The sequence below is a fragment of the Panthera tigris genome, chromosome B3 (assembly GCF_018350195.1).
Source record: "Panthera tigris isolate Pti1 chromosome B3, P.tigris_Pti1_mat1.1, whole genome shotgun sequence".
Classification (NCBI taxonomy): Eukaryota; Metazoa; Chordata; class Mammalia; order Carnivora; family Felidae; genus Panthera; species Panthera tigris.
Genome location: NC_056665.1, coordinates 130916891 through 130930804, shown reverse-complemented (window position 1 = coordinate 130930804; position 13914 = coordinate 130916891). Strand labels below are relative to the sequence as shown.

Here is a 13914-nt window from a genome sequence, read left to right as displayed (position 1 = left end):
TCTGCTAGAGCTGCTCACAGAACTCTGGGAAACACTTACATGGACCAGTTTATTAAAGGAGGTGATAAAAGATACAGATGGACAGCCAGGTGAAGAGATTCATTGGGTAAGGTCTGGGAAGGTCCCAGGTGCAGGAGCTTCCATCCCTGCGGAGTTGGGTGTGCTATCCTTGCAGGGTGAATGTGTTTGCCCACCTGGAAGCTCCCTCAACTCAACTTTGGGGATTTTTAAGGGGTTTTCCTCAGGTAGAGTATGATCAATCATGAACTCCATTTTTAACCCTTTTCTTTTCTCAAGAGAATGGGGGTGAGGCTTAAAACTCTAACTTAAAAAAATATTTGGTTTTGAGCGAGCAAGAGAGAGAGCGACAGAGAGAGATGGAGACTGAGCAGAGGAGGGGCAGAGACAGAGAGGGGGAGAGAGAATCCCAAGCAGACTCTGCATCATCAGCACAGAGCTCAGTGCGGGGCTCAAACCCACGAACCTTGAGATCGTGATCTGAGCCGAAACCAAGAGTCGGACGCTAACCGACTGAGCCACCCAGGCGCCCCTGAAGATTCTAAACTTCTAATCATGTCTTGTTCTCTCCAGTGACCAGTCTCGTCTATGCCCCATCCACAAGCCCACCCAATCATCTCATTAAAGCAAGACAGTCTTATGACTTAGGAATTATAAGACTTTCAGGAGCTGTATGTCAGGGATGGAGTCAAAGACCAAATATTAGAAACAGAGATGCCCCTAGGACTTTATCACTTAGGAAATCCCAAGGGTTTCAGGAGTTCTGTGTCAGAAACCCCATTGAAGACCAGCTATGGATGTCTTATTATAAATCACAATGTTGTAGCAACACAGCATTCCATTTTAACAAGTCTTCCACATCACTGTATTGCATGCAAAAGTCTGAGAACTGTGACTCTAGTCTCTAAAACTGTGCAACTCGACACCTGGACCCAGGGCCTGGCAGCATCAGCATCACCTGGGAATTTGCTAGAAATGCAGTGTCTCAGTGTCTGCCTCAGAATTATTGAACAAAGATCTTTTGAACCAAGATTCCCAGATGATTCTTATAAACATTAAAGTTTGAGAATCATTGCTCTAGTGATGGGACGTACAATCAACCTGGCTTATAGGTAGGTCATAGGCAGACAGGATTTTTAGAAGAAAAGTATGCTTCTTTCTTTCTGTTCCAGCAGGCCACCTCCAGTCAAAGCTTTGACATCTGAGAGGTAATGGTCACACTAAAACCCAATTGTGCACACACAAAAAAGCAGCTTTATTTTGCCTCACTGGTCTCTTCTTCCTTCTGAGACACCAACCTGCTGAGTAGCAGGGTACAAAAAGTTATTCTGCTTGTGAATTAAAAATATCTCGACCCCTTCCTGCATAAACTGTCTAACTGGTTTAACTCAGCTACTTTGGGGTAAACACTCAGTTTTACAGGTAAGTTCCACGTACCCTAGCTCCTCCCATGATGGCTCTGGAGTGGAAGAGGCTTACATGACCTTGTGATGGCAGGGGTGAGGCCAGGTTAAGCTGCTCATATGGCATTCTATGCCAATCAGAAAAAAATGCATCTTCCTTAAGACACTTTTCTTCCAGTCATGCTGATTCTGTTAGAATACTTCGCTGCCAATGCTCCAAAGCTGCCATAATAAATGTATAAATCCACAATGTCTGTGAAATGAACGGTGCCCCTCAGACATGGATTTCTTGTGCAGTGCTCAACCAGCACAACTGTATGCTAATCTCTATTTGGGTACTACACTGATATGCTTCATAATGAATATGGGATTTCTCCCAGAGGCTTGCAGATGTCTGTGGGGAAAGCAGATTGCTAGCATTGACTCTTCCCTCTCACCAACTCTGGAAGTTCCCACTGCTCCTCAGGTTGTGAGGTTGAACATTTGTCTCTGACATATTTATTCTAATTTTTCCTTGTCTCATCCCCAGGGCCAGTGGGGTCAGGATGCCAGGTTTTTCTATTTTTTTGCATAATAAGAGCTTCGTTTATATCATAACTTGCTCTCACTTCCCTTATAGGAGACTCCAAGTGTAAGTCATCTAGTTTGGTTCTTGATATGAAAAGGAAGCCTGAGGAGTTTCAAAATTCGTTTCTTTCTCCATAATGTCTAGCTTTTGACACTCTGCTCACTAGTGACTCACAGATAATACTGACTTCCTTTTTCTAGCTAAAATTCACCCTTTTTCTGAAGTGTGAAAACACATCGCTTTAGTGAACGGGCCCCTCAAGGCAGCAGCATTTATTAGATTTGAAAATATATCAGGAAAGGTCTTACAAAAATTGAATTATTTTACCTTTCTCTTGCAGAACTTTATTGAAGCCTGTAAAAAGAAGCTCAAAGACTCCAATGTCTTGATTTTTTTTTTTTTTTTTTTGGTAATTCCCTGATGTGAGAGCCTTGGTAGACATTTTCTGAGTCTCAGGTTGCAACAGGAAACAGTTTAAATAATTATTTTGCTACCATTTAATAACAATGGCCAGTAACTTCACCAGCTAGACATGTCCTCATTGCCCTCTCCATTATACATCTTCAGCCCCGCTTATTCAACAATCTTACAGCACCCTCACTTCCACGTTCCACATTCCAGTAAGACCCTTTGGGGTTCTAAGAAGGAAAAAACCCTGACTCAGATTGATTTAAAGAACAAGGAGGTTTATTTGGTTCATGTAACTGTAGTGTGCAGAGGCTCATCACATCATAGGACCCAGGTCCAGTGCTCTGCAATTCCCTGAGTTCTTCTTTTCTTCCACGTGATGGATATTTCATAACCACAAAATGGCCATGAGATTCCAGTACCTTAACTGCCTAGCACATCATCCAGAGCAAAAGCCAGAGCCGTTATCCTAGCATTACGAGCAGGTTAGGTCACATGCCCACCACTGAACCCACTGAATCGTTGGTCCAGGGCATTGGGCTGCTTTGATTGGCTTAACTCAGGTGCATGGCCCACTCCTGAAGCCAAGAACTAATGGATTTTGAAGGGAATGTCAGACGGTTTCTACTCAGTCTTGTCAATGAGCCCTGTGCCCCAGGATAGTCAGGGAGGCAGCAAAGAGCCAGTGAGGTTACACTGGTAACATGACAGCTTAGGTAACATCGGTGGTGATTTGTTAGAGACTGGAAATCGAAGACCACTCCTCTATTTTCTTAGCATGGTGTGAACCTCCCTGATTCTGGTATGAACCTGAAAGAGGAGGACAGCCCAGTAATGACTGAGATGGAATTTCCTATAGCTTGGTGGTATCTGGGCTGGGAGTTGCAATTAAATTCATTTAAAGAAAAGGTAGCAATTCATATATAAATTATATATAAATATACATATATATTTAGCACTGAATCAACGAACAGACTCATGTCATTGAATAGTCTGCAATACGATCAAGTCAATTTTATTTTCTTTTTTTTTTTTTAATTTTTTTAAACATTTATTTATTTTTTGAGACAGAGAGAGACAGAGCATGAACAGGGGAGGGGCAGAGAGAGAGGGAGACAGAGAATCTGAAACAGGCTCCAGGCTCTGAGCTGTCAGCACAGAGCCCGACGCGGGGCTCAAACTCACGGACCGTGAGATCATGACCTGAGCCGAAGTCGGACGCTTAACCAACCAAGCCACCCAGGCGCCCCGATCAAGTCAATTTTCTAACATCTTACCAAAGATTTGGGGAATGAACATCATAAAATTTCTTATAAGTAAGGAATGATAGATGGAAATCAACATGACACGACCTGTTTTTATGGATTTAAGATGAATAATATGTCATTGATAATATCTGTATCTGTTTTACTTTAACAAATGTAAAAAATGTTAATTAAGGCTTTTTAAAAAGGACACTCTCTCTCTTCAAACTTACTTTCCCATATAATCTTGAAAATTTTCAACCAAAATCCAAATCGTTACAAGGGTTTCAGATACTGAACTCTAGGGCTAGGACAAAGTAAGAAATTGTACCATTCTTAGTTCACTCCATTAACTAACTTATCATTTATTCACTCAACAAACAATTCTGATTACTAGTGAGAACACCCTTAATAGTAGTCCTTTTAGGGGTCAGAATAAGATTTGTAGAGCAAGAAGGAGAATCTCCGCTTATCTCAGACCCTGCTTTGCCTTGGCAATCCTTTAATCCGAGGAAGACTGGGCAAGTGTTACAATGAAGTAAGTAGGTCTTCCTTTCCCACAGTCCCTTTGAACACAGATATCACACTTTCCCTTCTTGGATGAACTGCCAGTGATGCACCAAAGGCACTGCCCTGAAGACTTAAAATGGCTTTCCTTAGCATCAGCAAGTGTCATCTCCATGAATGGGTGAATGGCATGAGAGCATACTTTTTAGGTATATATATTGAAAAACACTGATAGAGCCTAATCGATCTGGCCCTCACGTGCGTCCTTGCAAAGATTCATGGTACACCTCTCTGTGGCATTTCTACAGAGGCACTTTTTAGTCCATTATTTCAATCCTTTGATGTGATATAATTAACTGTGAAATGAAATCAGGGTTTCCAAGTTCATCCATTTGTTAGTAAGTGTCAATAGTCTTGGAGCCAACACCATAAATTGTACAATAATTTTGAACAGGATTCTTTTGGAAGGATGTTTACAAGTTCAATTACATACCCGAGGGGGATCAATGAAATGCCAGGAACTCACGTTAATATTTTTCATAGCACCAGCAAGTCACATCATTGTAGAGCAAGATTTCTTGGTTGTATTTGATTTGAAATTAATGGAGCACACATTTCCTCAATAACAAAATTTATATTTTTATTCTCAGAGCTTGCGGCGAACAATACGGAGTCTTCCCTAGCTTGTTTTTTTATTGGCTTGCTTTCGGAACACATAATTGCAACATTATTTGAGAAATCATAACCTATTTTCTAAATGTGTAAAGATTCACTGGTGTTTCATAAAGGGCTTAAGAAAATTATAGGCAGAAGAAAAACAGATTAGATTAGAAGCCATTATGTGTTTAATGATATGTAAACGCCGTTAAGTTATGACTGCCTTACTTATCTTTGGGGAGGTACAGATGTAAACGATTCAAAACAACAGATATATTTTTAGTGCTGAGATATCACAACAATAAATTTGAAATTAAAAGTCATACAGATATTGAATTACCTCTTGAATTTCCTAGATAATAATTTTATCATAGTAGACAGAACTGCAAACTTCTGATGTCTCAAATGTGTTACATGCCTATGTATGTGAAGGGTGGCCAGGATTTTCTTACACGGGTAAGACAACTAAATAAGTCATCCACGTTATACCCACAACCCTGCAGTAATTACACAGCGTAGCCTGTGTTCTCTTACATGTAGGGTGAGCAATTTTGAGCAGCTGGAAAAAAAAAATATGTGGAGTTTAAACCAAGTGAAATTATCTGATGATTACTGAGCTTTCCAGGAAGCACAGAAACAAGTCATGCAAACTGAATTTCAACATTTCCCCCCTTCGTTTCCAATTTATAGGGGATATGTCTTGTGTCTTGGATAGAAAAACCGTCACATTATGGTACTCTGCTCTTTGGGAGTGGCGGTCAGCCCAGAACAACATACAAGGTTCTAACTAGAACATGATCGACACCTAGTGGCCACAGGCAAGTCCTCTGTGGGATTTGTCTTGGCCAGCAACACAAGATGTAGCAAGAAAAGGATCTTTGGAGGAGAAGGAATCCGAACTCCCACATAGCTCCCCCTCAACCAAGTTTGACCCAATTTTGCCATTGTCAGCTTGTTCCTGCAAACAAGGGGCGTTCGGCGAATGCAACTAAATAACATGAACTTAATCACCTTGTGCTCCATCTTTAAGCTGTATGAGAGGCCAAAAAAAATAAAAGAAACGAATGGTCATTTTTTTTTTTAAGTTGAAACCAGTCAGGTGTTTATTTTATAAACAAAGAACAAAACAGGATGTTCCTGCTTTCTTTTATCTATTTATTAAAAAATTTTTTTTAATGTTTATTTATTTTTGAGAGAGAGAGACAGAGTGTGTGTGAGCAGGGGAGGGGCAGAGAGAGGGAGACACAGAATCTGAAGCAGGGTCCAGGCTCTGAGCTGTCAGCACAGAGCCCAATGCGGGGCTCAAACTCACCAACTGTGAGATCATGACCTGAGCTGAAGCTGGACGTTTATCCGACTGAGCCACCCAGGTGCCCTGTTCCTGCTTTCTTCCCCATCAGTTATTCTTCCCCATCGGTTTCTGCCCAGAAGACGTAAATAAAACAACTCAGTCAGAACTGGGTTTTTCCATAGTACTATTTTCCAGAATAGTCTTTGGCTGCAACTTCTGGCTGAGGGAAAAAGAAGGGAGTAGAGATAGGCAGAATCTTAACAATGACCCCATGACTGCTGATCTAGTAAAAAGAAAATGAAAACACCCACGTGGCACATCATTTCAGAAATTAAAGAGGTAATACATGTTCTCCTAGTTGGTATTAGATATCTTACATAATAGTACAAACATGTGCTGAAAGATCCCAGGAATTTTTGTTTGTTTGTTTTTGTGAGATGGGGCAGGTTGTTGGGTGTGTGAATATGTGTTATTTGTATGTGGGTGTGTCTGTTGGAGGAACAGCCTACTGATGCATGGCAGGGTTCTCCAACAGACCTAGACAAAGACGTCTATTATCACAGAGGCCTTCTTGAGTCAGGGTGTTGTTGTAGCTGTTGTGCTTCCATAGCAACCTGTGGACCGGGTTAGCCAGCCAAGAACAGGGGCCCATGCATAAATGACAGATTGATGGCAGTGGTGGCTGGACTAAAAGAAGCCCAGGGCAAGACAGATGCGTTGGAAAAAGAAATGCCACCATGCCATGCATCACAGATTCTATTTTAAAATTGGCATTGTGTAGGGGTGCCTGGGTGGTTCAGTCGGTTAAGCACTGACTTTGGCTCAGGTCATGATCTCACGGTCCGTGGATGTGAGCCCCGCGTCGGGCTCTGTGCTGATGTCTCAGAGCCTGGAGCCTGCTTCAGAATCTGTGTCTCCCTCTCTCTCTGCCCCTCCCCCGCTTGCTCTGTGTCTTTCTCTCAAAAATAAATAGACATTACAACAATTAAAACTGGTGTTGTGTAATTCAAAATGAATAAGTTTGCAAGGTCAACGGAGGTAATTGGTAAATAATTGTTTATCTGATCATAACATTAAAGAATGGAAATATAACATCTTTAGGAGAATTTATGGCTTAAATTGCCAAGAGGAAATGGAATAAATGACGTTGGGGAAGCAGATTTGCCAAGGTTGCCCCTAAGCAGATGATGCTGTATCATTTGATCCAAATGAGGTGGTTATTTTTGGTATCTTTTAACTTCTCCTTCACCCACAAAGCTTCTTCAGACTAGGTAGGAATGGAGGTTTTAAAAACCTGTGCTCAGTTTGCTCACTGGCCTGTCTCAGATGTCTAACTTTAGAGTTCATGAAAATAAAAACTAACATTCTGAATAAGGAAATGAAAAGGGAGAAACTTAAACCAATTAAAGACGGACACCTGCCCATCTGTTCATGGTGACGTCACAGAATTGTGAAGTGCCAGGAGCAGGTGCTGTTGAGAATGTGCCACAGAGCCAGGAACAACGGAGACCCTTAAGTTACCTTAACGGATGTGCTTCGCCACCCGGAAGAAGTAAAGAGGGCAAGGGTGTGCTGCAGCCAGCCCTGGTCAGCTCACCTTGCTACATTCCTGCCCCAGTGTCCTAAGAACTCTTCTGTCTCTCGGTGACAGGGTTTTGGAGTGATGGGGGTTCAGAGCTGATGGCCAGGAGAGAATTCTTGAGGTGTTTTGGGTGCAAAAAAGGTGGTTGTATTAGAGCACGAGGACAGGACCCATGGGCAGAAGAGCTGCGCTGGGGTTGTGAAGAATGAATGGTTATATACTACGGAGTCTGGGGAGGTAAAGGCAAGAGGAAGTTTCCACAGGGATTTTCATATGGTAAAGAAGACTCACAGGACACTGGAGGCCTAGTTATTGTCAAGTGAAGGTTGTTTTTCCTTCTAGCAAATCATTACTATTAAAACAGTAGGGGGTTCCTGGAGAAATGTTATACTCCCCTTGCCTCAAGTATTTGCCAATGGGCTGAAGGTTAGAAAGAAATTTAACTTTACCTACCATTTCCTTCTTGCCTTTGTCCCCCATTATCACTATGGAGGGGTGATGTTGGGGTTCCAGGAAACCGAGTCTATAGGTTTCTGGAGATTAGGCTATGGATAAGATTGCCTTTTTTTCTTGTAATTTACTAAGATACTTGTAAACTGATGGGAGACTTATGTCCTGCAGGACTGTGATCTCTGTTAACCATCTGTTTTCTTTCCTTTCCTTTGTTCTTGGGTAGCTGGGAGTTCCTGAGGAATATCAGGCATATCCCACTTGGGGGTGGGGCTTGGAGGTGACTTAGGGGGTGTGGGTTGGGCTGGGGGGTAGGATGAGGGGGGGCGGAGTGGTCGGGAGCGGGGCAGGAGGGGTTGTTTGCAGGATGTCAGCTTGCCTTATGCTCCCTCATCACTGGGTAGCTGTCCATGTATCTTGACAAAGATGAGAATAACTAGTAATAATGAACATTTAGAGATCTCATCACAGTTTTACAAAGTGTTTTTCATGCCTACTTGTCAAAAGCAAGTGTACTATTGCCCCCGCAGTCTACAGAGACTGAGCCTTAGGGAGAGCATGAAAATTCTTTAAGGTCAAACAGTTCGTAAGTGGATGATGGGTGGCATTCCAATCTGGGTCTTCTGCCAACAAAGTCCCAGGAAGATAATAGTGACAAGGTCTCTCTCCTTCCAGACAGACTTTCCGTTCAATGGAGGACTGTAATTAGGAATTTAAAAAGCTTTTCAAAACTGAAGGGTTAACTTTCCAATGTTGGGACTGTAGGTGATTGGAGATCCTGTCTAGAGTGCTTTGACCTGAAACCAGGAGAACATCCCCCAACCATGGGCTCTCCGAGACTGGCCTGCTCTGACAGGATGGATAGGCTGCTCGAAGATTTTGGCAGCTTGGTTCATTTTTAACTTACCCTACAACATTCTAAATCAATGATTTCTGTTGCTAATCATTAAGTAGGACATTCTTATTAAGGGTGCCACGGATTTGTATTCGCCGCATCTCTTTATATAGCCAACTGAGGGAAAGTCCTGACCGGCTCTTCGTAACAGATCATCTTAGCTACTATCCATGTAACTGATTATATTGCCAGAGGTATTCATTAATAAAACAACTCTCCTTTTTTCCCTTATTCTGATATAAGTCCAATGACTCTCCCGAATAACTCTTCATGCATATATATCTTTTGCATCCCTACAGAAAGAAATGGTCGAAGTGTTAAGAACAAACAAACCAACAAATATAAAGGAGGAAAAGCAACTCTAGAGGGAAGTCAAGATCTTGGGGTTCAAGCCTGGCCCTGCTTCCAACCTAACTGTGTGATCTTGGACAAGACACTTAATTGGCATTTGAGTTTCCAGATGCGGGCAACATTGTTTCTGGACCTCTTACTTTTACAAGTATTCACGTTACAGGCTGCCAATAATTTACCAATAGTTAATTAACAGTCGAAACTCTTTTAATTACTCTTCATTTTAGTGGTGGATCTTTAGCTTTTAGGCATATGTAAGTGTATCTCAGCATGACCAGACAGAATCTACTAATTCTCCAGAGACTTTATGATCAGAAAAATGCAAAGAACAGAGAGTACGCAAACAGCCTCAGAGCAAGATGGCTTTCTCTTGTGTACCTGAACCATCACTGAAAACTTTAATAGAAAATGTAGACAGTATGTGCACTCACTGATTTATTAGTGTGTGTCTACAACCTCATTACTGAAAAGATATTAGTCGGGTTTTTATTGTTGTTGTTGTTGTTGTTGTTGTTGTTAACAGGTAATGTGAGGGCATCAAATGGTACCAAAACATTTGTAATCAGATCATTTTGCAGGGAGGAGGAGTAGAAGGATAGATCGGAAGCAGAGAGGGAAGAGAAAGAAGAGAAGGAGAGAGGAGAGAAGGGGAAGTGTCTGATAAAAAAAAATCTTTAAAAAAAAATACTTTAGTTCATAAAATTGTTTACCTAATGAATGCTTACTTAAAATTAGGCAGAGTGATGTCCACAGTGAGAAAATACAAATATAAAAGAATACATTGTATCAAGATTCTCTATTCAAAGTCCAAAAAGAAGTCCCTGAATGTAAGATTTAATGCAATAAGTTTCTTTGTTGTCTATAATAGGTCTTTTCGTCTAGACATTAAACTTCTGATAATTTCAAGTATGTTGTACTTAACTGTAAACTTTTTAAAAACTATCATTTTAAAGGAGTAAAGAAGGTCTCTGAGCAGCTGAAAGAGCTTTCACAGAGCTCATAGATTTACATCACAGAAGAGGCCTTCAGACTCTTGTTCAGAGCCCATTTGCTTTTTGTTTATCAAAAGTCTTACAGTCTTAATGACTAGGTTTCCAAGTTGATGCAAACTTCCTAAGACTTCATGAGACCGTTTCTTCTGTAACCCCAATACTTAACACAAAGCCTAGTATAAAAAGAGCTCAATAAATATTTGTTAACTAATGAGAAGGTTAGAAGCAGTATTTAGTAGTTGGGGTTGTTGGAGACAGGTACATACAGTTGGGAAAAAGGATAGTTGATGGTCTGAAATCCATAGAATGACTGAGAAAAATCATGAAAAGCAGACACAAAGCTCACTGATTTAAGGACATAGAGTTCCATACATCTTACTGACCTCTGAAAGGTTATAGCATATATTTAAAAAAAAATCAATTGCCATCAATAATAACGATCCTGAGTCACTAGGATAATATTAAATTTTGTTTAATACTCATTAAAAAAAATCTTCTAAAAGATTTCCATTGAAGATTAGAATATTCAGTTGGAACACCTACTCCCCCCCATGCTAGATTTCCTCTTCAAAATGTAAACTTGATGATATGATACTGTGTACCTTAAAAAAAAAGAAAAAGTCTTCACTTCTATTCCAGGATGTCTAATTCCACGGTGTCTCTGGTAGACATAGAAAGTATGCTTTTTCTTTGCCCTTGTGAGTTATTAAGCTTCCCAGTACAGAATTTTAATATATTCCACATATCAGCTCTTCCTGTTTCAGTTACAAAACAGTACAGAATTGGATCAGCAACACAATTTAAACTTGTTAGTGCCACCGTGATTCTATACATTGTGTAAGTTGGATTCCCGGACTTGTTGTGGTCAAATATATGTTTATCAGGGTTCACATCATGCTCTAAAACGCTGCGAATCAGCAGCATCACATGAAAGGGAGTGAAACACAGGACGAAAGTCAACGTGATGCTAATAAGTAGTTTTATGATCCTCTTCTTTTCGTTGTTTTCCGTGGCTTGATTATGCTGCACAGCTTGGTAGACTTTCTGGTTGCAAATCATTATAATGACCAAAGGTATTGCATAGCCTGTACACGTCCTAAACAAGTTCAAATTGATTTGCCATTTCTCCAAGGGGTATTTGTCATAGCATAAAGTAAAATTAGACTTTTTGGCCTCACAGTATTCTATAGTCGTTTCATCTTTCCACAGAATGATACCGTTGAACATGGTTTCCAACACCCAGATGGACAGGCTGACCATGAAGGCAGATCTTCTTGTCCTTAGAAAAGAAAACCTCAAAGGGTGGACAACTGCTAAATACCGGTCAACGGCGATGCAGGTGAGGAATGCTGTGCTGCTGTAAAAGTTCATGTACATGAAGAAAGCATTCCCTTTGCACAGAGCATGGGAGAATGTCCAGTTGTCATTATTCCAAGTGTAATCAATCCATAGAGGGAGAGTTGATGTGTAGAGCAGATCTGATAGTGATAAACTGAAGAGGTAAATTCCTAATTCATTTTCCTTCTTTGCTTGCAGAAAAGACACACACAGAGACCCAATATTGGCTGGAACACTGGCTATAACCACAAAGATGTAAATAACTGGAAATAAATAGTGATCGAAGTAGTGCTGTTCTTCAAGGCATGTGCTGTTCATTTTTGTTTTGTTTGTTTTGTTTTGCTTTTCGTTTTAAGGCAGCAGTTGCATTTGGTCTGAGAAGGTCAGTAGCAAGGCGAAGCCTTGCCTCCTTCTAGTTTGTTTTTAACATCTCGTTCTTTTACTAAAATTTCTCACCTCTTCTTTGCTTTCCAAAGTTCTGATTAATTCGTTTAGTGCTTTTAAAGGGTGGATGTAGACTGATTTTCACAAAGATACCAGTGGTTGGAAGTCAGAATCCAGCCTCCTGGCAGTTAGCGCAAATGGTCACGGATCTTAATGAGAAGGAGTCCACGTTCTCGTTATCACAGAATGCTGATGAAGAACCCCCAGCAATCAACTGGGTCATCCCTCGGTGTCCACAGAGTGTGGTCTCCAACTTGTTTTTCTTGGCAAAACTCAGAGGAGATCGGTGCACATGTGCATACAGAAGGCTTTGTTTTCACAGAGACTGACATCTCTTTTTAAATGTCTTTGTTTCTGTAATGAAAGATGAACTAGAATAGTTTAGATGTTTACTGGGTATAACACGATTTTGAAATAATCCTCTTTTTTTTCACTGCTTGCAGGTAGCAAAAACGTATTAAATTACAATGAAGGCATTTAAAAAGGGGAATTATTTAATTGACCGCAGTGAAGGAAATCAAGCTGAGAAATTTTTTCTATTTCCAATAAGAATTATCCACAGGGTGACAGATTAGGGGGAATGCTATTTCTCACTGGACATGATCACAAGACTAACGTTAAAAAGTCATTTTAGGAACTAATAAAAAAGATGGAAATTTAATGATTTGCTTGAAATCAGTAAATGCTTTGGAGTTGTATGATAAACTGTATAGTTATATGATTTCAAATGTTGAGTTTTGCATGCAATCTAGGTATAAAGCACCTTCAATATCAGCTTGTTGGCCAAGAATATGTTGTCACGAGAAATTTAATAAAGTGAAACATTTTAAAATATAGCAACTTGCTAAAACTTCATAAATAATTAAACCATGCTGCCTCTTATGTTTTTCCCTTTGCTTCCTTTGGTGGGCACTTTATCTTCCTCGTACTTTTGTGAGAGAGAGGGCAGAATGTTCTTAATTCTGGGTAACATCTTGGCATCATCACTGTCTGCCTTTTTACCCGATTGTTGATTAGCTAGTTTCTTTTTAAAGGCCTGATGTTATAGATTCACAAAGGAACACAGACTCCGTTCTTGTCTTCACAGTGGAGTAGAGAAGTGCCTTTGCTAGTGAGGCCTGTTGCTGCTTTGGATGATTTATGTGATGGGGAGCTTCGGAAGATTTGCCTTCTTGTTGTGTGCTGTGGGGCCTCGATAAGACCCAAAGTCCCCCTTTCCAAGTGTCAGTGAGCCCTGAGCACAACAGAGGCCTTGTCACCACAAGCCACGAGGGTTCTGCTAGCAGAATAAACATATGCAGAGTACATCTTTATACAGCACTCTTAAAAGAAAGTGGAGAACTAAATTTCCCGAAATCTCATTGTTTTCCCACACCTAGAAATATGAACACAATGTGAAAAAAACCACCTTTTAAATCAATAGGTGAAACTTCCAGAGAGAAAAAGAAAATTGTGATGGAAAAAAAGAAAGTGGGAGCTGAGATCGGGAAGGTGAGCGAGCAGAAAACTCTGAATGTCCAGGAGGCATATTTGGATCAGAAGAACTAACTAGGGCCTCTGAATGCAGGGGAGCTAGAGACACAGCCCCAACCCACACAGGCAGGAAGTGGCCCTCCGCCACCCCACGCAGGTTGGAGTCCAGGAGCCGCTGCCCACAGGCAGAGGATGAACTAGGAAATAAACAAAATAAAATAACAAACCGGACAGCCATCTGCAGACAGCAGAGAAAGTTGGCAAGTTTGCTGTCTCAGCTTTGTTTCTCTGTG

At 40.8% G+C, this 13914-nt stretch overlaps 1 protein-coding gene across 15 annotated transcripts in view; it reads right to left on the bottom strand.

The window, feature by feature from the left end:
• GPR65 (G protein-coupled receptor 65) overlaps positions 1-13914 on the bottom strand; it is a 127380-nt gene that overhangs the window by 93442 nt on the left and 20024 nt on the right. For 2 of the 15 annotated variants that reach the window (XM_042990285.1, XM_007094992.3), the window contains one exon: positions 9876-12502. The exons of 10 other annotated variants lie outside the window; for them this stretch is intronic. In XM_042990285.1, coding sequence (XP_042846219.1) covers positions 10997-12022 — 1026 coding nt within the window. In that variant the 5' untranslated portion in view covers positions 12023-12502 and the 3' untranslated portion in view covers positions 9876-10996. 3 more of the 15 variants (XM_042990293.1, XM_042990287.1, XM_042990291.1) reach the window with 3 other exon arrangements.